This window comes from Sphaerodactylus townsendi, linkage group LG08 (genome assembly GCF_021028975.2).
Source record: "Sphaerodactylus townsendi isolate TG3544 linkage group LG08, MPM_Stown_v2.3, whole genome shotgun sequence".
NCBI classification, from domain to species: domain Eukaryota; kingdom Metazoa; phylum Chordata; class Lepidosauria; order Squamata; family Sphaerodactylidae; genus Sphaerodactylus; species Sphaerodactylus townsendi.
In genome coordinates this window covers 110,978,904-111,002,283 of record NC_059432.1, presented here as the reverse complement: position 1 = coordinate 111,002,283, position 23,380 = coordinate 110,978,904, and the positions used below count along the sequence as shown (strand labels likewise).

At 52.2% G+C, this 23,380-nt stretch overlaps 1 protein-coding gene across 2 annotated transcripts in view; it reads left to right on the top strand.

Moving 5' to 3' along the window:
- DIS3L2 (DIS3 like 3'-5' exoribonuclease 2) overlaps positions 1-22,889 on the top strand; it is a 48,028-nt gene extending 25,139 nt beyond the window's left edge. For both annotated transcript variants that reach the window (XM_048506367.1, XM_048506368.1), the window contains exons 3-9: positions 6,126-6,309; positions 8,362-8,448; positions 14,025-14,172; positions 15,553-15,683; positions 16,878-16,982; positions 18,889-18,990; positions 22,367-22,889. In XM_048506367.1, the coding sequence (XP_048362324.1) occupies positions 6,126-6,309; positions 8,362-8,448; positions 14,025-14,172; positions 15,553-15,683; positions 16,878-16,982; positions 18,889-18,990; positions 22,367-22,477 (868 nt within the window). In that variant the 3' untranslated portion in view covers positions 22,478-22,889. The remainder of the gene's footprint in view (positions 1-6,125; positions 6,310-8,361; positions 8,449-14,024; positions 14,173-15,552; positions 15,684-16,877; positions 16,983-18,888; positions 18,991-22,366) is intronic.
- Positions 22,890-23,380: the final 491 nt, after the last annotated feature.

Here is a 23,380-nt window from a genome sequence, read left to right as displayed (position 1 = left end):
TACAAGCTCCTTTCCCCTTCCTCTCCCCACAACAGATACCTTAAAGTGAGGTAAGTGGGGCAGAGAGAGTCCTCCGAGAACTGTGACTAGCTCAGGGGTAGGGAACCTGCGGCTCTCCAGATGTTCAGGAACTACAATTCCCATCAGCCCCTTCCATTTGGCCATGCAGGAAGGGGCTGATGGAAATGCTGTTCCTAGGCTATCTAGTGATTCAGATTAACCATGGTCACCCAGCAGGAACATAGGAGTGTGGAAACACACCTAGTTCACCAAATAAGCCTCCGCCACTGAGGTGGAGGAGTGGGGAATCAAACCCGGTTCTCCAGATTAGAATCCACCTGCTCTTAACCTCTACACCACGCTGGCACAGTGAGGAAGTGTCACTGTGATAGCTGCATGGTTTCTCCTTTCTTTCGATCAACATGCTTGCGGTGGAGTCTTTTCTGCATTAAATCTTTCCTCCCCTTCCCGAGGCGAGAGGAGAGGTGCCGTCATCCAGGCCGGGCTGATTTTCTTGGGGAGCCAGGCTGCTGGCCAACTAAGGCATTACACCCCTGCCTAGGGAGTTCATTAAGCTGAAGCACCGCGGCTTTCCTCATCAAGTTTTTGCACTAGCGGTCTTGAACTAAAAGCCAATTGAAGGGTCTTGGGAAGTGGGTGTCATTCAAACATACACACACACACACACACACACACCAATTATCCCCCCCCCCTCCTAATTATTTGACTCCACTTCCTTCCAGGTAACACAGCCGCTAGCTGTGAAATTAACCCACTTGGCTTTCTAGAAGGCTGAACAGGCAGGCGTTCTAATGAGCCATTGTTGTCGATAACAGCAAATGCTGTATGGGGATGGGGAACGTGCATATGTTAAGAATGCAATCTGTAGAAAGGCACCGCGAATTGGGGCCACTTTTGCATCATCGGTGCGGACAACCTGCCGATCTGTCTTACTTTCCTCGGAGGGATGCTTTGAGGCTATCTGAAAATCCTCCTAGGGTTGTGATTCACCCGTTGGAAGAGTTATACGGTTGCTTCAAAGCAAAGCCAACAACTACCACCAAGCTTACTCCCGAGTAACACATGCCTCGGAGCCAACCTTTTTTTCTAAACTAAAACCTCAGTATTCAGGTTAAAGTGCCGTATTGGCACTTTGCGGTAAATAAGTGGGTTTTGGGCTGCAGTTTGGGCACTCGGCCTTGAAAAGGTTCGCCACCACTGCCCTAAATGGAGACGTTGGCCGTTCTTCTTTTAGCAGGTGCCTGGATAAAGTTGTGGGGGTGGGGGAAGGCGTCATGCCAGGAGCAAATAACAGGACAGAAGTCTCTCAAGCATTCACCGCTCTCATCAAGCTTACATTGGAGCACCTTCCTTATGAGGAGAGGCTGCAGCGTTTGGGGCTCTTTAGTTTGGAGAGGAGACGTCTGCGGGGGGATATGATTGAAGCCTATAAAATTATGCATGGGGTAGAAAATGTTGACAGAGAGAAATGTTTCTCTCTTTCTCACAATACTAGAACCAGGGGGCATCCATTGAAAATGCTGGGGAAAGAATTAGGACTAATAAAGGAAACACTTCTTCCGCATAGCGTGTGGTTTGGAATATGCTGCCACAGGAGGTGGTGATGGCCACTCACCTGGATAGCTTTAAAAGGGGCTTGGACAGATTTATGGAGGAGAAGTCGATTTATGGCTCCCAATCTTGATCCTCTTTGATCTGAGATTGCAAATGCCTTAACAGTCCAGGTGCTCGAGAGCAGCAGCAGCAGAAGGCCATTGCTTTCACCTCCTGCCTGGGAGCTCCCAAAGGCACCTGGTGGGCCACTGCGAGTAGCAGAGAGCTGGACTAGATGGACTCTGGTCTGATCCAGCAGGCTAGTTCTTATGTTCTTATGTTCTTACATTTTGCACTGCAATTCTGCATCCTGTTTCCCATCTTTTCAGCACCTTCTGACTGGGGTTTTGAGGTCACAGCAACATCCATTCCAACTTGTATCTGAGAAAGGGAACTGACTGAAACGTCTGTACTCCAAAGGTGCTGCTGGACTCAAATCTAGCTCCACCTGAAGTGTTCTTGTGCCTTGTTTTCATGCGTGCAGCGTTTTTGAATGCAAAAAAAATATTGCGACCCGAAGGGCCGGTTCTCTCCAGCCGATTAAATCCGGAGTCGAAAGGGTGCCGTGTCACAAACACGTGACGGAGATCAAGGACCTCTGCTCTGTTTACTTTCTTTATATAAAAATTTCCTCGCTCCACTCGGTCTGCCCGAGCTCTGAGCTTCTAAAGCAACAAAAGCCGGACCAAACCCACTGAAACACAATCCTCCGTCAAACTGCCCCGGAGCCAAAAATAACCCTGTAAACTGTGAGATTTCCCCCTTCAAACAGGACAGCGCGTCGAAGCCGTTTTGATGGCCGCGCCAGGGCAGAAGCGAGCACCTGTTCGAGTGGCACCTCTCCGCCACAGACTGCCCTGGAAGCCTTCCTGGGATACCCCCGGGGCAAAAGTTCAGGTCTTCCTACTTTGTGGGATCTGGGGAGCCAACGTTGGCTGGCCGGGGGGAGAGGAAACCGTAGCGATGGCACCGCTGCGCGCTTCTCACATGGGATTCATTCGGTGCGATTTCAAAACGGGGGGCCCCGTCTCTCTGTCTCTGTTATTTCTTTTTCCTCCTCCCTTCCCCTTGCCATGAAATAGTTTGCTTCTCCCTCCGGCCTGCCAGGGCCAAGCTCAGAGCACAGCTGCGTTCAGCAAAAAATCCCTCCTGCCCTTGGAGCGGACGGCAGGCAGGCAGGCGTGCTTCGACCCCCGGCTCCTGGGAAGTTCCTGCCAGCCAGCTTGCTGCTCCAACCTGGCTCCGGGATCCATTTTCCGAACCGCAAAGCAGCATTTCCTGACTTAATCTCTCTCTCTCTCTCTCTCTCTCTCTCTCTCTCTCTCTCTCTCTCTCTCTCTCTCTCTGACCTAACCAAGTTTTAGCAATTCCTCCCAGGACGGTTCTCGGCTTCCTCGACACCTCTCGGAACCGGGGTTGCCAATCGCCAGGCGGGGCTTAGTTCTCCAGGAATTGCAACTGATCTCTGAGCTGTGGAGGTCAGTTCCCCTCGTGGGGGTGTCCAACCTATGGTGCTGCAGAGGTTCATGGACTACAATTCCCATAAGCCCCTGCCATGCTGAGAATTGTAGTCCATGAACCTCTGCAGCACCCTAGGTTGGACAACCCTGAGAAAACAGTGCTTTGCAGGGTGTGAAAGACAGTCCAGGTCAACGAGGTTGGTTCTGTTGTATCCAAACCTGGCCTCTTTGGGCTCCGCCCTAGATTTCCAGGAATATCCCAAACCCAGAGTGAACTTCCTGGGGGCCTGCAAGGGATGGGGTAGTTTGGATCACCTTTCTCGGTGCATGTTTAAAGAGATATTTAATTAGCAGAGATCCGGGAGCAGCATCCAGTAGGACGAAGAGAGCCAGAGATACTTGGAGTTGCTTTACGTAAACGTTTGCTAACCTAAAGGGCACGGTTACACGGAATAAAAACAAACACAGCGCTGCTCGGTCGCATATTTACAGTACTGATTGTGCGCTTAAGACGGCATCTTGCTCTGCTGTCTCACATGTTGTTGCCCGCTATTCTCACGATAATGTTGTGTTACGTTCGTGTTGAACATCGATCCTTTTCCATGGTTCACCGCCTGGATTGGTTGGCTTAGGACAGTGGTGGCGAACCTTTTCGAGACCGAGTGCCCAAATTCCAACCCAAAACCCACTTATTCATCACAAAGTGCCAACACGGCAATTTAACCTGAATACTGAGGTTTTTGTTTAGAAAGAAAAAACGGTTGGCTCCAAGGCACGCATTACTCAGGAGTAAGTTTGGTGAAGCAACTGTGCAACTCTTCGAATGGGTGAATCACGACCCTAGGAGGGTTTACTCAGAAGGAAGGCCAGGTAGATATGTGTGTGGGGTGTGTGTGATTTTCCGCTCCCCCTAGATCACAGGTGTCAAATTCGCGGCCCTCCAGATGTTATGGACTACAGTTCCCATCATCCCTGCCAGCATCATGCTGGCAGGGGATGATGGGATCTGTAGTCCATGACATCTGGAGAACTATTGACCTGTCACCAAATCATAGGTGTCAAACTTGTGGCCCTCCAGATGTTATGGACTACAGTTCCCCATCATCCTGCCAGCATGATGCTGGCAGGGGATGATAAGGCTATGAATCCATAACATCTGGAAGGCAATGACACCTGACGCTAGATGATGAACTCTGTGCGCACGTGCCCACAGAGAGGGCTCTGAGTGCCACCTCTGGCACCTGTGCCATAGGTTCGCCACCACTGGCTTGGGATGTGGTCTGCTAACAGAGACACTTTCCTCTGGTCTGAGCTTCTTCCTCATAGTAGCTACAAGGCGGTGAGAGAGCCTCACTGCACAGACACCTCCCCAAACACACCTTCCCCAGGCTCCACCCACAAACCTCCAGGAATTTTCCAACCTGGAGTTGGCAACCGTCCTCTGGGAGCTGAGGGAACTTGGAGGTGTGGTCTGATCCCTTTCAGACAACTAATTGCAGGGAGGGGAAGCTGGGTTTGATTCCCCGCTCTGCCTCTTGAGCTATGTAGGCTTACCTGGGGAACCAGATTAGCTTGTGCACTCCCACACACGCCAGCTGGGTGACCTTGGGCTAGTCACAGCTTCTCGGAGCTCTCTCAGCCCCACCTACCTCACAGGGTGTTTGTTATGAGGGGGGAAGGGCAAGGAGATTGTAAGCCCCTTTGAGTCTCCTGCAGGAGAGAACGGGGGGATATAAATCCAAACTCTTCTTCTTCTTCTTCAAACCAGATTGGCCAGGGATTCTGGAGGATTTTTGCCTTCCTCTGGGCATCGAGCAGAGGTCACCAGGGAAGTGGGAAGGTGGTTGTGAATCTCCTGCATTGTGTTGGGGTTTGTCTAGATGACCCTTGAGGTCCCTTCCAGTTATATGGCGCCTTGTGGAATTTTACAGAGTACCATCAACCACCAGGCCCCTGGTTATAGTCTCTCTGGATGCTTCTCTTCAGTCACGCAGGTGGAGATCAAACAGGTTCACCTGTTAGATTTTTTGTTTGTTTGGATTTTTAGTGTTCTTGTTAAACGCTGCCGTTTATAAAGGAACCAAGACTGCCCCCTGCTGGATGCTGCATTGCACACAGCCACTGTTGAGAATCTTTTTGAATAAGGGCAAGTTCGTAAGGAAAATACCTGCACCTTCCCAAGCTTAGTCCATCCCTCTAACCCAGGTGGTGTTGTGGTTAAGAACAGGTGGATTCTAATCTGGTGAACCGGGTTTGATTCCCCATTCCTCCACCTGAGTGGCAGAGGCTTATCGGGTGAACCAGGTGTGTTTCCACATTCCTACATTCCTGCTGAGAAAGGTGGGGTATGAATCCAAGCTCTTCTTCTCCTCTTCTAACCATTGCACCACAAAGCCACATCAGTAGGAAGGCTCTGCTTACAAGACCTTGTCTCCAGATCTCAAGAGGCGGGGGGGCTCCCAGTAGGTCACCAAATACCTGCCTTATCTCACAATACTAGAACCAGGGGGCATCCATTGAAAATGCTGGGGGGAAGAATGAGGACTAATAAAAGGAAACACTTCTTCACACAACGTGTGATTGGTGTTTGGAATATGCTGCCACAGGAGGTGGTGATGGCCACTCACCTGGATAGCTTTCAAAGGGGCTTGGACAGATTTATGGAGGAGAAGTCGATCTATGGCTCCCAATCTTGGTCCTCCTTGATCTCAGATTGCAAATGCCTTAACAGTCCAGGTGCTCGGGAGCAACAGCCGCAGAAGGCCATTGCTTTCACATCCTGCAGGTAAGCTCCCAAAGGCACCTGGTGGGCCACTGCGAGTAGCAGAGTGCTGGACTAGATGGACTCTGGTCTGATCCAGCAGCCTCTTTCTTATGTTCTTATGTTCTTATGCCTTGAAGAACTCTGCTGAAGATCCTTCCCGGCAGCTCTGGGGCTCCAGCAACCAAAGTTATCTTATCGGATGTGTGACCGTTCTTGACACGCTTATAATCGAGCGCCTTTTCCTCCACCCTGCCTCCCCTCCCTTTCTGTTTTGCTTTTTCCCGCAGGCTGGTGGAAGAGTTCATGCTCCTGGCCAACATGGCCGTGGCTCACCGAATCTACCGCTCCTCCCCGGCCCAAGCTCTCCTGCGCCGCCACCCGCCGCCCCTGACCAAGTTGCTGAACGACCTCTCTGAGTTCTGCTGCCAGATGGGCCTAGAGATCGACTTCAGCAGCTCTGGAGCTTTGCACGTGAGTATCTGTGCGTGCGTGCACCTGTGCATGCCAACCTCCAGGTGGGCCGACTGATCTCCCGGAATTACAAGAGACATCCAGACGGCAGAGATCGCTCCCCTGGAGAAAGTGACTGGTTTGCATGGTGGACTCTATGTCCTACATAGGCCGCTGCGTTCGGGGCGGCAGAGCTGCTGGAGACCCCTGGCCCTGCAACGATACGGCTGGCCTCGACCCGGGCCAGGGCCTTTACGGCTCTGGCCCCTGCCTGGTGGAACGCTCTCCCTCCAGCTGTCTGGGCCCTGCGGGACCTTGGTGAGTTCCGCAGGGCCTGTAAGACGGAGCTATTCCACCGGGCTTTTGGGGGAGGGCTGGCCGCGGTTCTACCGCCCCGCACTGAGGCTGTCTGTTTTCCATCTTGGTTGAGAAGAAGAAGAAGAGTTTGGATTTATATCCCCCCTTTCTCTCCTGCAGGAGACTCAAAGGGGCTGACAATCTCCTTGCCCTTCCCCCCTCACAACAAACACCCTGTGAGGCGGATGGGGCTGAGAGAGCTCAGAAGAACTGTGACTAGCCCAAAGTCACCCAGCTGGCATGTGTGTGAGTGTACAGACTAATCTGAATTCCTCAGATAAGCCTCCACAGCTCAGGCGGCAGAGCGGAGAATCAAACCCTGTTCCTCCAGATTAGATACACGAGCTCTTAACCTCCTACGCCACTGCTGCTCCTGAGCCCTGATTCCATCTTGGTCCCTGCCTACCCCCTCCCCTTTTCGCCTTTAGATCGGGCACCTGTTTTTAACAACTTCTGTTGTTTTTAATTTGTATTTATTCCTAGTAATTGCTGCTTAAGTTTTAATGGGTTTAAGTTATATTTTTGTATTGATTCGCTGTCTTGGAGAACAGCTATATTGTGAGCCGCCTCGAGCCCTTTGGGGGTGAGGCGGCCTATAAATCTAACAAATAAATAAAATAAATAAATTCCTTCCCCTCCCCAAGCTCCGTTCTCCTCAGGCATCACTCCCAAAATCTCCAGGTATTTCTCTCCTCCTGCGTGCACAGTGGCATTACTAGGCAAACTGGAGCCCTGCAGACGAACCCTGCATTTTTGGCGCCCACCACAAGGGGGCAACCTGGGCAACTGCCCACTTTGCCCAATGGGCATTACGCCCCTGTGTACAAGGGCCCTGTGGTGGTCTGGATGAAGTGTGGAGGTTCTCCTGTGCTGCCCCCAGCCATTCTGGAGCCTTGTAGGTTCTTGCATGCCGTTCCTTTCTGGAGCCTGTCCTAACAACACAGGAAGAGAAAGAAGAGTTTGGGTTTTTAGCCTGCTTTTCTCAACCACGAGGAGTCTCCAAAGCGGCTTACAAAACTCCTTTCCCTTCCTCTCCCTGCAACAGGCCCCTTGTGAGGTAGGTGGGGCTGAGAGAGTCCTGAGAGAACTGTGACTGGCCCAAGGTCACCCAGCAGGCTTCATGCATAGGAGAGGGGAAGCAAATCCAGTTCACCAGATTAGAGTCTGCTGCTTTTGTGGAGGAGAGGGGAATCAAACTCGGTTCTCCAGATTAGAGCCTGCCACTCTTAAATCACTACATTACATCTTAAGCGCCGTCCAGTCTTGTCTGACTCTATGAATCAACGTTGAATTCTGGTCATGAAATTCAGCACTCTTCTAGACATCTAGAGCACAGGTGTCAAACTCGCGGCCCTCCAGATGTTATGGACTACAGTTCCCATCATCCCCTGCCAGCATCATGCTGGCAGGGGATGATGGGAACTGTAGTCCATAACATCTGGAGGGCCATGAGTTTGACACCTGTGCTCTAGAGAGTCTAAAGTGTTCATTCTGCATGTTGTTGATTTATTTTGGTTATCCTGGCAACAACCCTCCTGTAAGGCAGGCCAGTATTAATGCCCGTCCATCAAAGATGGGCAGCATGGTTGGGATAGAGCTACTCGGCAAGGCTTCAGAGGCCGTCTGTGACAGAGGGGAGCCTGAAGCCAGAGGTCGGCCTGCTGCACCAAGTGACCCCTGTCTGTCTGTCTGTCTGTCTGTCTTTCTCTTCCCTAGAAAAGCCTGAGTAAACTTTTTGGGACTGGCATCTATGCGGAAGCCAAGAAGGCCGTGCTGACCAGCATGTTCTCTCGGCCCATGCAGGTAAGGAGCCGTCTCTACAAGAAGGAGTTGTTGTTGTTGTTGTTGTTGTTGTTGTTGTTTGGATTTATACCCCACCTTTCTCTCCTGTAAGGAGACTTAAGGTGACCTACAAGCTCCTTTCCCTTCCTCTCCCCACAACAGACACCTTGAGAGGCAAGTGGGGCTGAGAGAGCTCCAAAGAACTGTGACTAGCCCAAGGTCACCCAGCAGGGAAGTAGGAGTGTGGAAACGTTCGGAGCCCCCTGGGGATAGGGCGGTATAAAAGTCGAATGAATGAATGAATGAATGAATAAACAAATAAACAAATAAACAAATAAATAAATATGGGTCTCCAGATAAGCCTCTGCCCCTCAGGTGGAGGAGTGGGGAATTAAACCCAGTTATCCAGTTTACAATCCACCTGCTTTTAACCACTACGCCGCGCTGCTCTGGGTGCTGCAGATCCAGTCATCTGACAGCAGTTCCTTCCCATAATGCGCAGGGTTCTTCTGCCGCCCGGATGCAAAACCAAGAAGGAGCCGTCAGTAGCGGAATGTAGCCAGCCCACAAGAGCCCGGGGACCTTTTCATCCCTCTAACATACCCTGTTTCCCTGAATATAAGACATCCTCAGAAAATAAGACGTAGTAGAGGTTTTGCTGAAGTGCTAAATATAAAGCATCCCCCAAAAGTAAGACGTAGCAAAGTTTTTGTTTGGAAGCATGCCCGACGAACAGAACACAGAAAAATAAGACATCCCCTGAAAATAAGTCATAGCGCATCTTTGGGAGCAAAAATTAATATAAGACACTGTCTTATATTCGGGGAAACACGGTACTAGGATTTGCTAGGGCTCGAGCAGGATTCCCCCACGTAGAGGGAGGGCGCGCCTACTGAGCCAGCTGGTGCCACATTTCGTCTGGCACCCTTGTTAGTTGTCGGCGTGGATTCCTTTTACGTAGAGGATTTGAATGGGATAATGACCAGGTCTGGTCAGCCAGCAACACAAAAACGCGGCCTCTTCAGTGCACGGGAATACCTGGAATAGAAACTGTGGAAAGCCATGAACCTTCAGAGGTTCCTTACGTGGGAATCAGCAACAAATTGGAACAGAAATATTCCCGGTGCCGAGACAGCCTTCGGACTAAAAGTGGCTTGTCAGAGCAGCCCTGAATTATGGGGAACGCAACAATGGCCCGACATCGGGTTGACCCCCAGACTTGGGTTAGGTGACTCTTTTTTAAAAAAATATATTTTTATTGTAGATTTAAAAGGAGTGTTCTACAGAGTTCTAGCAAACAACTTAGAATGCCATGCACACAATATTTTCTATATTGGTCCAAAGATCTTAAGGCTCTGTTGTTTGGGAAAAGGAAGTTAAGGAAAGGGGAAGAAAGGGATAAGAGTGAGAGAATTTACATAAAATCATAACAGCTCACGAAAGCCTAAATGAAGAAGAGAGGTAGGGAAGATAAGGAGGGAATATGATGGCTCACGGGAGGTGCCATCAGAGACCATATCATGCCCGTGTTGCGCCGCCTGCACTGGCTCCCAGTTGAGTTCCGAATCGTCTTCAAGGTATTGGTGTTAATCTTTAAGGCCTTACGCGGTCTGGGACCTTCGTACCTAAGGGACCGTCATTATGTCCCCACGTCGGCCTCTGCGTTCAGTAGAGCCAACTTACTGGAGATTCCCGCCCCCCTCATGATGATCGCGGCTGGCCTCTACCAGGGCCAGGGCTTTCACGGCCCTGGCCCCTGCCGGTGGAATGCTCTCCCTCCAGCTGTCCAGGCCCTGCGGGACCTAAATGAGTTCCGCAGGGCCTGTAAGACTGAGCTATTCCGCCGGGCCTTTGGGGAGGCCGGCTGCTGATTATGCCCGTTAACAGCTTGGACCTGCTGTTCCCCCTCTCAGAGGAGTTTAAATGGTCATACGTCATCTGTATTTTAAATGGTTAAGAACTTAAGCGCTGCATTTTAATATTTAATATTGTATTCTATCCTTCCACTTGTTTGTATTAATGTTGTAAACCACCCTGAGCCCCTCGGGGGAGGGCGGTATATAAGTGGAACAAACAAACAAACAAACAAACAAACAAACAAACAAATAAATAAATAAGAGAATGAAGAAAAAGAGCGTTTAATACAAATTAATATTAATAGCTAAAATCCAAGAAAAACTTAAGACTCTGAAGTGCCTTTCTCTTTTCGTAAGTCCCCGAAAAGCACCCAAACAGAACCGGGGCGAAGAAGGAGTTTTGACGGGGTGCTCACCTTGAGCTTGCAGCTGGCTTGCTCCTTCCAGTGGGAGGAAAGATCCGCATCAGGCCAGCTTTGAGTTATTGCAGGCCTGATCTTTAAGATCCAGCAACGGGGGTTTCGAGCCCACAACGCTGAATGCTTCCCTTAATCCCTGTGATGGATTGCCCCAGGGGGAAGGGAGATGGCGAACCAGATTCCTAGTACGAGCCGAGGTACGTTGTGGAAAGGAACTTGGCCGAACTGTATTCCACGAAAGGTCAGGGAGACCTTGGATCGGCTGGGATGCCAGGGCCTGATGCACAAACCGGTGCCGATCCTTTGTTCCTGACCTCGCGGTGCAAATCTGCCAGGATATCCCCGGTCCATCTGCTAAACCGTTCACCCATAAATCACCTGGGCCCCGCCGGCCCCGTCGAGAGCCCAGCCCCAGTCTCTTTTCCAGCCGTCCTCGCCTCTGACCTGGATCCAAAACAAGCACGCTCTCCTGTCTTGGCAGGTGCGGCACAGCGGCAGCCGGTTCCACCTGGAACGGCAGCTGCCGTCAATACTCTGTTTAAGGAGGAAACGTGGCATTCCGTAGCCCTTTTTCTTAGCAGTTCTTAGCCCTCAGCGCAGCCATTCTCAACCAGGGTTCCCTGGTACCCTGGGGTGCCGTGAGCATGTCCCAGGGGCACCACGGCAACACTGCGGCCCCCCCCCCTCATTTTTGTGGTGTCTCCCACCGGCGCCAGCAAGGACATGGAGCTGGCCCATGGGGCAGGGCCTGCCACAAGGTCAGCAGCCACCACCACCCCCAGTGCTTCCCTTCACCCTGGGAGGGGAAGGTGGGGGGTGTGGCAAGCAGGGGGAACGGGAGGGGAAGGTGGAGGGTGGCGGCAGGGGTACCGGGAGATATGAAGAGTGAGGTCAAGGGTACCCTGACCTCGAAAAGGTTGGGAAACACTGCCTCAGCGTCTATCCCAGTACGATTGCAATCCCTGTCCTCAAAGTTGGGTGGTATGAGGATGCCCATGTTGGCACGTGCAGGGTAAGGCCGGAGCTGAGAGACGGAGATCCCCCCGTTTCACACCACCTGCTAGATCAGGGGTGTCCAACTCTGGCGCTGTGGGTCTTGGTTGATTTACTTCGTTTGTAGGCTGTCTTTCTCGCTCAGACTCAAGTCAGATTGCAGAATTTTTTTAAAAAATCAGTTAGAAAGGGAAGGCCTTCAATACACAAGGCAGTGCTGGGATTTTAGAGCAGAGAAAAGGGCGGTGTAACAGTGAGGAACAGTGGACTAATCTCGAGAACCGGGTTTGATTCCCCCCCCCTTACATTCCTGCTGGGTGACCTTGGGCTAGTCACGGTTTGTTCAGAGGTCTATCAGCCCCACCTGCCTCTGAAGGGGGTCTGTTGTGGGGAGAGGGAGGGAAAAGGAGTTTGGAAGCCCCTTTAAGTCTCCTTTACAGGAGAGAAAAGAGGGGTATAAAATCCAAACTCCTCCTCCTCCTCCTCCTTTTCCTCCTCCTCCTCTTCTTCTTTTCCTCCTCCTTCTTCTCCTCCTCCTTCTCCTCTTCTTCTTCTCCTCTTCCTCCTTTTCCTCCTCCTCCTCCTCTTCTTCTCCTCCTTCTCTTCTTCTTCTTCTTCTTCTTCTTCTTCTCTTCCTCCTCTTCTTCTTCTCCTCTTCCTCCTTTTCCTCCTCCTCCTTCTCCTTCTCCTCCTCTTCTTCTCCTCCTTCTCCTCCTCTTCTTCTTCTTCTCCTCCTCCTCCTCCTCCTTTTCCTCCTCCTCCTCTTCTTCTCCTCCTCATCCTCCTTCTCCTCCCCCTCCTCCTTCTTCTTCTCCTCCTCCTTCTCCTTCTCCTCCTCTTCTTCTTCTTCTCTTCCTCCTCTTCTTCTTCTCCTCCTCCTCCTCCTTTTCCTCCTCCTCCTCTTCTTCTCCTCCTCCTTCTCCTCCCCCTCCTCCTTCTTCTTCTCCTCCTCCTTCTCCTTCTCCTCTTCTTTTTCTTCTCTTCCTCCTCTTCTTCTTCTCCTCCTCCTCCTTTTCCTCCTCCTCCTCTTCTTCTTCTTCTCCTCCTCCTTCTCCTCCTCCTCCCCCTTCTCCTTCTCCTTCTCCTCCTCCTCCTCTTCCTCTTCCTCTTCCTCTCCTCCTCCTCCTCCTCCTCCTCCGCCTCCTCCTCCTCTTCTTCTTCTCCTCCTTCTTCTTCTCCTCCTCCTCCTCCACCTCCTTCTCCTCCTCCTCCTCCTCTTCTCCTCCTCCTTCTCCTCCTCCTCCTCCTCTTCTCCTCCTCCTTCTCTTCCTCCTCCACCTCCTCTTCTTCTCCTCCTCCTTCTCCTCCTCCTCCCCCTCCCCCTTCTCCTCCTCCTCTTCTTCTTCTTCTTCTCCTCCTCCTCCTCTTCCTCTCCTTCTCCTCCTCCTCCTCCGCCTCCTCCTCCTCTTCTTCTCCTCCTCCTCCTCTTCTCCTCCTTCTCCTCCTCCTTCTCCTCCTCCTCTTCTCCTCCTCCTCTTCTCCTCCTTCTCCTCCTCCTTCTCCTCCTCTTCTTCTTCTACTCCTCCTCTTCTTCCTCCTCCTCCTCTTCTTCTTCTACTCCTCCTCCTTCTCCTCCTCCTCCTCTTCTTCTCCCCCTTCTCCTTCTCCTCCTCCTCTTCTTCTTCTCCTCCTCCTCCTCTTCTTCCTCCTCCTCCTCTTCTTCTTCTACTCCTCCTCCTTCTCCTCCTCCTTCTCCTCCTCCTCCTCCTCTTCTTCTCCCCCTTCTCCTTCTCCTCCTCCTCTTCTTCTTCTCCTCCTCCTCCTCTTCCTCTCCTCCTCCTCCTCTTCTTCTTCTTCTCCTCCTCTCCTCCTCCTTCTCCTCCTTCTCCTCCTCTTCTTCTTCTTCTCCTCCTCTCCTCCTCCTTCTCCTTCTCCTCCTCTTCCTCCTCCTCCTCTTCTTCTTCTCCTTCTCCTCCTCCTCCTTCTCCTCCTCCTCCTCCTCCTTCAATGCAAACAGCAACAACCAAAGTTATGTATTTAAGGTTTTTTAATTGTATCTATGTAAACAAAAGGTAAGGCATATTGGCAACAGCTCACTTTTTTAAAAAGCTGCGCAGGCATTCAAGTGGAAGGGGGCTGCTTTTCTTGCCCTGGTCGGATTAGCCTCCTGCAAATGCTGCTACCGGTTGAATTTTAATGTTTCCTGAACAAGGGTAGAAATGACCAGCCACGGTTTTCCTGGCAGAAGGAAGGCGCTTTGCTGGTATCAGTCTGCTCTGGTGTCTTGCTGTGTCCTGAAGGCCCCACTTGCAGGCCCCACTTGCAACCGTAACTTGCCTGCAAAGGCCCCCTTCCCAAAGAGGCTGTGACCCGCCCCCCTCTTTTCCAGATGGCCGTCTATTTCTGTGCCGGGGTTCTGAAGGACGAGGCGCTCTTCTGCCATTACGCCCTGAACGTTCCCTTCTACACCCACTTTACGTCGCCCATCCGCCGCTTCCCGGACATCCTGGTGCATCGACTGCTCTCCGCTTCTCTGGGTAGGTTCTGGGAAAGACTCTGCCGGCTGGTGGGCCGGGCTGGGCTGCTCAGGGTGGAGCCTCCTGGCGGACAGGGTGCAGCTGAGATCCGCCATGCTGGGTCAGAACCAAGGCCCATCTGACTCACACATGAACACACAAAGCTGCCTTGTACTGGATCAGATCCTTGGTCCGTCAAGGCCGAGATTGTCTACTCTGGCCGGCAGCTGCTTTTCAAGGGTAGAAAATGTTGACAGAGAGACATTTTTCTCTCTTTCTCACAATACTAGAACCAGGGGGCATTCATTGAAAATGCTGGGGGGAAGAATTAGAACTAATAAAAGGAAACACTTCTTCACGCAACGTGTGATTGGTGTTTGGAATATGCTGCCACAGGAGGTGGTGATGGCCACTAACCTGGATAGCTTTAAAAAGGGCTTGGACAGATTTATGGAGGAGAAGTCGATCTATGGCAGTGATAGCGAACCTTTTTGAGACCGAGTGCCCAAATTGCAACCCAAACCCCACATATTTATCGCAAAGTGCCAACCCGGCAATTTAACCTGAATGCTGAGGTTTTAGTTTAGAAAAAACCGGTTGGCTCCCTCTTCCTGCGCCCCACTCGCTTGAGCAGGGGCCAGCTTGCTGTAGCCTCCAGCAACTCCCGTGCGCACCGCTCTGTGCCTCTCTAGCATCTCTGCCTCCTCTGCGCCCGCCCCTCGGGCAGCAGCCACCCGGAGCACAGGCACCACGCCCGCCAGCCGAGTCCTCCCTGCTCACTGCAGTGCACGCACGTTGTGCTCAGAGGCGCAGGCCAGCCTAGATGTGTGTGTGGGGGGGGTGTTGATTTTCTGCCCCCCACATGACAAACCATGTGCGCGTGCCCACAGAGAGGGCTCCGAGTGCCACCTCTGGCACCAGTGCCGTAGGTTCGCCATCACTGATCTAATCTAATCTAGCTGGATGGAGGCAGATGCGTAGGAGACACATCCTCTCCCTAGGCATGGCGGAGATGGAGAGGTTCAGAGAAGAAGGCGGAAGCGAGGGAGGAAGTCCCTAAGAGTATCAGTCTACATCAAAGGGATAGAGTCAGCATGATAGAGTAAAGGTGACAAATTCCTCAGTCCCTATCTAGCCACTAGCTCGCTAGTAATAACCCCCTCTGTAGGATGAGGCAGGAAACAGCGTAAAGTCCCTTTCTTCCAACATATACAACCCTACTGACATCTTTTTCTGAGACAGACTATAGCTGTCTCTTTTCTGAACCGGGATGTTCCAGGCTCCTCCGGGACGAGGTTCTGCCACCCCGTCATCCTCTTGGTTGCCCTCGCCTGTGCTTTGTCCCGTTCTGCAGTGCCCTCCTTGAGACACAGTGACCAGAAACATCTGCTTCCTTTCCAGGTGACGGCCCCGCCCTGAGGATGAAGAGCGAGGAGATCCAGAAGCAAGCAGACCACTGCAACGACCGGAAGGTGGCTTCCAAGAGGGTGCAGGAACTGAGCGCCGATCTCTTCTTTGCCGTGTTTGTCAAGGTAAAGCAGACTGGTCCCTCAATCAGCCACGGGGCTTCCACACCACATCTTGTTAACTACAATTGCAGATGGGTCATGACTAGAGCAAGGCGCAACTCTTTTCCGTCAGTACATCTTCAAGGTCGCTTCTCTAATATCCCACAAAACGAGCGTTGCTGTCGTTTCTGTCCCGATACAACTGATTCACTCTCTCATATTCTGCTTCACTGTTCAAAATACAACAACATCGGAACTGATTTGAGAACTGTATGACCAACAGGATTTATGCTCCTTTCTGATAAGAGAAAAATGACTAAGCTTCTAAATAACTCTAATGCTGAAATCTCTGAAGCCGTTGCTACATTTTTACTCTGTGTACTGCAAGTTGTGCAATAATGATCTTCTTATTGTATTTGGAATTCTTGACACACACCGGTTTTATGCCTAATAAAGGTTTTGGATTTGGATTTGGAATGTGAAGGGGATGTGTTTTTAAATCATGCAGCGGAGATGATCTCTTATGGCACAAGCCGAGCAGGAATGCCGTGATATCATTTCCTGTGGGGGGTGGCCTAGATCCCTTCCCGCTCCTGGAAATCTGGTAATCCTGCAGACCATCTTCGCTCTGCTCCAACTAGTAGAAGAAGAGTTTGGATTTATATCCCCCCTTTCTCTCCTGTAGGAGACTCAAAGGGCCTTAAAATCTCCTTGCCCTTCCCCCCTCACAACAAACACCCTGTGAGGTGGGTGGGGCTGAGAGAGCTCCGAGAAGCTGTGACTAGCCCAAGGTCACCCAGCTGGCGTGTGTGGGAGTGCACAGGCTAATCTGAATTCCCCAGAGAAGCCTCCACAGCTCAGGCGGCAGAGCGGGGATTCAAACCCGGTTCCTCCGGATTAGATACACGAGCTCTTAACCTCCTACGCCACTGCTGCTCTGTGATTCGTTTCCAGTGGCATGCTAACACAGGGCCATCTTGAAGGTACCCCGGACTGGCAAGCTGAGCCCAGAAGGTGCCCTGACAGGCAAGCTATGCCTCAGGGTCTGATTGGCTGAGACAGGCCGTGGCAGCAGCAGCCGTCACAGGGGCCTCTTGGCTCATTTAGCTGCAGGGCTCATTTAGCTGCTCTGAAGAGTGGGCACAGTCCCAGAAATAGCCGAGAGTCAGTGGCACCCGCAGGCCTTCTCATGGCCCCCTCCCTCCTTCTGTCTTCCAGGAGCACGGCCCCCTCGAGTCGGAAGCCATGGTGATGGGCGTCCTCAGTGAAGCCTTTGATGTCCTGGTCCTGAAGTTTGGGGTCCAAAAACGCATCTACTGCAATGTAAGTTGTTTGCTCCAGGCGTGTCCCCATCTTCCCCCCCCCCTCCCTCCCTCCCAACTTTCTCCAGCCCCTTCCGCACATGCAGAATAGCGCACTTTCGATCCGCTTTCACAATTGTTTGCAAGTAGATTTTGCTGTTTCGCAAAATCTCGTTGTGATAAACTGCTTGGATAGTTTTAAAAGGGGCTTGGACAGATTTATGGAGGGGAAGTCAACCTATGGCTACCAATCTTGATCCTCCTTGATCTGAGATTGCAAATGCCTTAGCAGACCAGGTGCTCGGGAGCAACAGCCGCAGAAGGCCATTGCTTTCACCTCCTGCGTGTGAGCTCCCAAAGGCACTTGGTGGGCCACTGCGAGTAGCAGAGTGCTGGACTAGATGGACTCTGGTCTGATCCAGCAGGCTCTTTCTGATGTTCTTATGTTCTTATGTACTTCTGGTTCCATCCTCTTGAAACGAGAAGCTGGGATTTCTCGGGAGTCTCTTGAGACAGGGCTCCTTTGGAACCGTCTAGGACAGGGGTGGCCAACCTATGGGACGCCAGTTGTTCATGGAATACAATTCCCATCAGCCCCTGCCATGCTGGGCAAGGGCTGATGGGAATTGTAGTCCATGAACATCTGGAGCGCCGTAGGCTGGCCACCCCTGATCTAAGAGAAGAAGAGGCTAAAAGGGAGAGGGAGACACCAGGCTCTGCTGTCACCAGGATCTGGGTGGGACGGCCTCTCCATCAGCTGTTTCTCTCATAGCAGCTTCTTCCCCTGTTTTGGGCATCCCTGTGGCACAAATGCCCTCAGACGACCTGCCCGGCAACCGATTTTCACAAGAGCCTTACAGATGTCAAGGGAACCGTTACACTTTTCTCCCAACCGCTGTCATATTTTGTAGCTGATCGGTTTCTGCAGAGACTTTGGCTTTTAATGGATGAAATCCCAGATGAAATCCCAAATATCTCAACCCTCCCTTCCCTGCCCGTAGGGTTGCCAGCCTCCAGCGGAGACTGGAGATTTTCGCCTGATCTCCAGACTTACAGCAATCAGTTCCTTTTGAGAAAATGGCTGCTCTGGAGGGCAGTGGAACAGAGGCGTAGAGGGGGCAAATGGCTCCTGGAGCAAAATGGTGCCCAGGCCATCCCCACCCCCACCCCCCAGTTACCTTAGTTCAGACAGATGCAAACAGTAGTCAGCTGAAAAATAAGCCCGGTCTTCTGCCTGGCCTGGGGGGGGGGGTGGCAGGAGAAGGGGGGCACAGGGGTGATTTTCTGCCCCCCAAGTGACACCAATGGCCGGGCCGGGGTGCCTCCCGTCCTGTTGTTGCTACACGACTGCATTAGACCCTGCTGAGGTCCTTTCCCTGCCCCCCCCCCCTTTTTAGCTCCTAACATCCGGGTCCTTCCATCTAATGGGACTGGCCGTTCCCTCCCTCTTGGGGAGGATTAAATATTAGGGTTTCTTGGACGCCTCTTATTATCTTACTGCTGTTTTTAAAGGTTTTAACTATATTTATTTGTATCGAGATTTGTGTTGTACACTGCCCGGAGCCCCTTGGGGGTGGGGCAGTATAAAAGTTTAAATAGGCAGGCGGGCGGGCGGGCGGGCAGGCCCCTCCCTTCCCAGTCTGGACCCACAATTCTCCAGGAAACTCCCGACCCAGTGCTGACAACCCTGCTCCTACCCAGCGATTGAAGGGCGATTTCTCTGCCGAAGAAGTCTGAAAATCTTACGAGCAAAGGCTTTCTCAGGCCACCCTACTGACCTCACATTGCAGCCGAAGGACCTCTTATTCAAGCCGTTCCCAAATCACAGCTAATCACCTTTCCCTACATTCCGAATCTCCCGGTCAAGTGTTGGGCCCACGGTTCCTCGTGTGACGCTGTCACTCCCCGGCCTCTCTTTTGTCTTTCAGGCTTTGCCGCTGCTTGGATTCCAGTTCCAGAAGCTGGGCAAGAAGCCGCAGCTGACCCTGATGTGGGAGCCGGAGAGCCCTGAGCAGGAGGCCGTGCAACAGGTAGAGCCCCCTCCCAGACCTTTGGAGGTGTCAGGAAAACAAAGCCCCACGGCACAGGCGCCAATGCACAATCGCACCCGAGTGCCCTCGACCAGGGCTGTAAAACACAGCTTGGCATTGCGAGATTTGGCACCAGCCCTCTCAGTATCGTTCCGGAGCAGCAGTGGCGTAGGAGGTTAAGAGCTCGTGTATCTAATCTGGAAGAACCGGGTTTGATTCCCAGCTCTGCCGCCTGAGCTGTGGAGGCTTATCTGGGGAATTCAGATTAGCCTGTGCACTCCCACACAGCTGGGTGACCTTGGGCTAGTCACAGCTTCTCGGAGCTCTCTCGGCCCCACCTACCTCACAGGGTGTTTGTTGTGAGGGGGGAAGGGCAAGGAGATTGTCAGCCCCTTTGAGTCTCCTGCAGGAGAGAAAGGGGGGATAGAAATCCAAACTCTTCCTCTTCTCTTCTCTCATGAATTACTTCCTGTTCTTGCAACATCCACTGAAGCATTGGTTTCCTTATTATTTTTGTTCCCTTGGGGACAGAGGGGAGAAATGGAGCTTCACGAGCATTCACAGCTTGTGAATCATCCAGCCAGATTTGGTCCACGCGCTTTCTACCGCGGCTTGTTTGGTGCTAGATTATTTCTCCGTTTTTGGTGGCTCCGAAACCAATCGGTGGAGCATCTCCGTGTCAAGGAGAACACCCCAGGTTCGAGCACAGCAGCCCTCTACCAGGTCATGGATTCCAGAGGCCATAAACCTCCAATCCCCGATGCGCAGGCCAAGCCTGGAGGCCCTCAGTGCTTTGCTAAAACACAAAGGATGTCACAGTGACCCACGGTGGTGACTGCAGGAAAACAAAAGCCCCACGGCATATGCACCAATGCACAATCGCGCCCAAGTGCCCTCGACCAGGGCTGTAAAACACCGCTTGGCATTGCAAGATTTGGCACCAGCCCTCTCAGTATCGTGCCTTCCAGCGTGGGAGCGTGCCCTCTGAATCGGCTGCTTGTGCAATAAAATGGCTGGGGGTGGGGGGTGGAAGGGCAGGTTGTAGGAGCAGACTTGGGGTCCCTGTTCTGGAGCATCCAGCATCCAGGCCTAGGGAAGCTCTCCTATCTGCCGTGGCTCAAACACAGACTTTGGCACTTAAATGGCGCTGGACCAGACCCAAATCCATCAGCTGCAACATCTAGTTCAGTGATGGCAAACCTTTTTGAGACCCAAATTGCAACCCAAACCCCACTTATTTATCGCAAAGTGCCAACCCGGCAATTTAACTTGAATGCGGAGGTTTTAGTTTAGAAAAAAACTGGTTGGCTCCCTCTTCCTCCGCCCCACTCGCTCAAGCAGGGGCCAGCTTGCTGTAGCCTCCAGCAAGTCCCGTGCTCACCGCTCTGTGCCTCTCTAGCATCTCTGCCTCCTCTGCGCCCCCCACCCCCTGGGCAGCAGCCAACTGGAGCACAGGCACCAGGCCCACCAGCCGAGTCCTCCCTGTTCACCGCAGTGCGCGCACGTCGTGCTCAGTGGCCCAGGCCAGCCTAGATGTGTGTGTGTGGGGGGGGGGGGTTGATTTTCTGCCCCCCACATGACAAACCGTGTGTGCGTGCCCACAGAGACAGCTCTGAGTGCCACCTCTGGCACCCGTGCCATAGGTTCGCCATCACTGATCTAGTTTCTAGTAGGAGAAAGTCATGGAGATTTGGCACACTCACAAGCATGGTGCCAAGGCAACAACAACAACAATAACAACCTTCCGCTGCGCTTTGGCCTCCTCACCTGGCGTTCCCAGGGAGATGTCCCGTGTTGGAAGTTGCCAACTCTGGATTGGTAAATTCCTGGGGGTTCAGGGCACAGTCTGGGCAAAGCGGGGTTTCGCATGGGGAAGGCGGCTCAGCAGGAATGTAACAGGGCACCCTCTGCAGCGACCAGTTTCTCCAGGAGAATGCAGAGGCGTATCAGGGAGGGGGAATTGGTGGCTGGAGACAACCCCTTCTCTGGGGGGCCCTTTGCCCCCCCCAGGGGTGCTGAGCCCCGCCCCCACCGGCCTCCGTGCAGGCTAGCAGAGCCGGGGGGAGGGAGGGCAAAAGCCTGCCTGCCCGGAGGCTGGGGGCGGGGCTTGGTGGTGTGCCCCTGGGGACATGGGTGACCCCATGTCCCTATAGGCCAGTGGTGGCGAACTACAATTCCCATCAGCCCCTGCCAGCATGGCCAATTGGCCATGCTTGAAGAGGCTGATGGGAATTGTAGTCCATAACATCTGGAGTGCCAAAGGTTCGCCACCACAGCTATAGACCATACTCCTCTGGCAGAACGGATAGTGTTACCAGCTCCAGGCTGGGAGACTGCTGACGATCTGGGGGTGCGACCTTGGGGAGGATAGGTTTTGTGGAGGGGAAACGCCCCAGCGGGGTATAACGCCACGGAGTCCACTCCCAGCAAAGCAGCCATTTTCTCCGGGGGAGTTGATCTCAGTATCGGGAGGTCAGTTGTCATGCCAGGAGATCCAGCCTCCGCCTAGAGATTGGCAACCTTACCTCTGCTCATAGAGGCTCTCTTTGGCCACCACGGATGGTTGACGCCCAACTTGACAACACTGCATGCGATAGGGATCTGGGAGTCTTAGCAGACCACAAACTGAACATGAGTCAGCAGCGTGATGCAGCAGCCAAGAAAGCCAATGCGATTCTGGGCTGTACCAATAGGAGTATAATGTCTGGACTGAGGGATGTAATTGTACCTCTCTGTTCTGCATTGGTCAGACCTCACCTGGAATATTGTGTCCAGTTGTGGGCACCGCAATTCAAGAAGGATATTGACAAGCTGGAACGGGTCCAGAGGAGGGTGACCAAAATAGGAAAAAGTCTGGAGTCCATGCCCTATGAGGAGAGACTTAGGGAGCTGAGGATGTTCAGTTTGGTGAAGAGAAGATTAAGAGGTGACATTAGCCATGTTTAGATATTTGAAGGGATATCATGTTGGTGAGGGAGCAAGCTTGTTTTCTGCTGCTCCAGAGACCAGGAGTAATGGGTTCAAGGTGCAGGAAAGGAGATTCCACCAAAACATCAAAAAAACCTTCCTATTCGACAGAGGAATGCACTACCTCTGAGTGTGGTGGAGTCTCCTTCTTTGGAGGTTTTTAAGGAGAGGCCGTCAGGAGTGCTTTGATTGTGTGTTCCTGCATTGCAGGGGGTTGGACTGGATGGCCCTTTGTTTCCCTTCCAGCTCTACGATTCTATTATTCTATGGCCTATACACAAAGAGAGCCTGGTCCTCTCTTAATTAGCAGGGCGTTCGGTTCTTCCTTGCAGATTTTAAGCCTCCGTTTTAAGATTAACCAACTGGCTAACCTTCCTTCTCCACCCCTTCTTTTCCCCTTGGCCACAAGGACATTGCCATTTTCACCTTAGTGGAGGTCGAACTCTGGTCGGACAAGAGCCCTTTGAAGTACAGCGCCCTGCTGAAGAGGCCCGGTGGGAGGGCGGGCCAGACCTCCTGAGGACGCCGCTGCTGCTCCCCGGCCACTTCCGCCAACGCCACCAGCCACCTCCTGCAAAGACTCTCTCGAAAAAGTCAGCCCGCGGGCCTGCTGTTTTACCGGGTTGGTGGGGTTTGTCTTTTTTACAGGTGGATTTTTAACCCAAGGAGGGGGCAGCGGACTCTGCAGGAACTTGGAACTCTTTCGCTTTCTGGGTCTTTTACACCCTCCTTTCGCTGCGGGGCAGAACTGCCCCGACACAGCCAATGAAATGACTCAGGACATCCCAGAATAAGCAACTGCCTTTTCCTCCAGGGCCTCTGCCCTTCGTGTGCCCGGCACTGACCACGAGGACCCGGTGGGCGTCTGCCGTGGCCGTCTGTTCCTGCTGCGTTCTCTTCCGTGGTGTAATAAAAACATGGCCGACAATGGATCGCAGGTGTCTCCTTGCATTATTTTTCCACCCCTGAGCGCAGCTCTGTGTCTTGTTGGGCCAGAATTTTAAATCCTTCCTGGTTTGGTGACTTCTGTGGTTTAGTTAAGTGGAAAACCGTATAGAATTTATTAGTCCTAAGGCAAATAAAAACAGACATAAAACAGCGTTCTCTCCAAAGGCTTTGTGTCCTGAGCAAAGGATTTCGATTTCGATTTCGAATACCTTTAATGGCATATAGATTGTTTAAGATTAGCTTAGCAAGATAATAACAGCCTTTACAACTTTACAATTTCTGACGAGTTAAAATAACACCATTTAAAAATTTAGCCACCGCTTCCAACAGCTCGTAGTTGTGGCTGTTTAAAAGATATATAACCTTCTGTTTATCTGTAATGCCTTCACTTCCATGCAGGAAGGGGATTATGAGCAAAGGATTTATAAAACACTAGTGGGCCCGGCCACGCGTTGCTGTGGCCATTGTCCTTCTC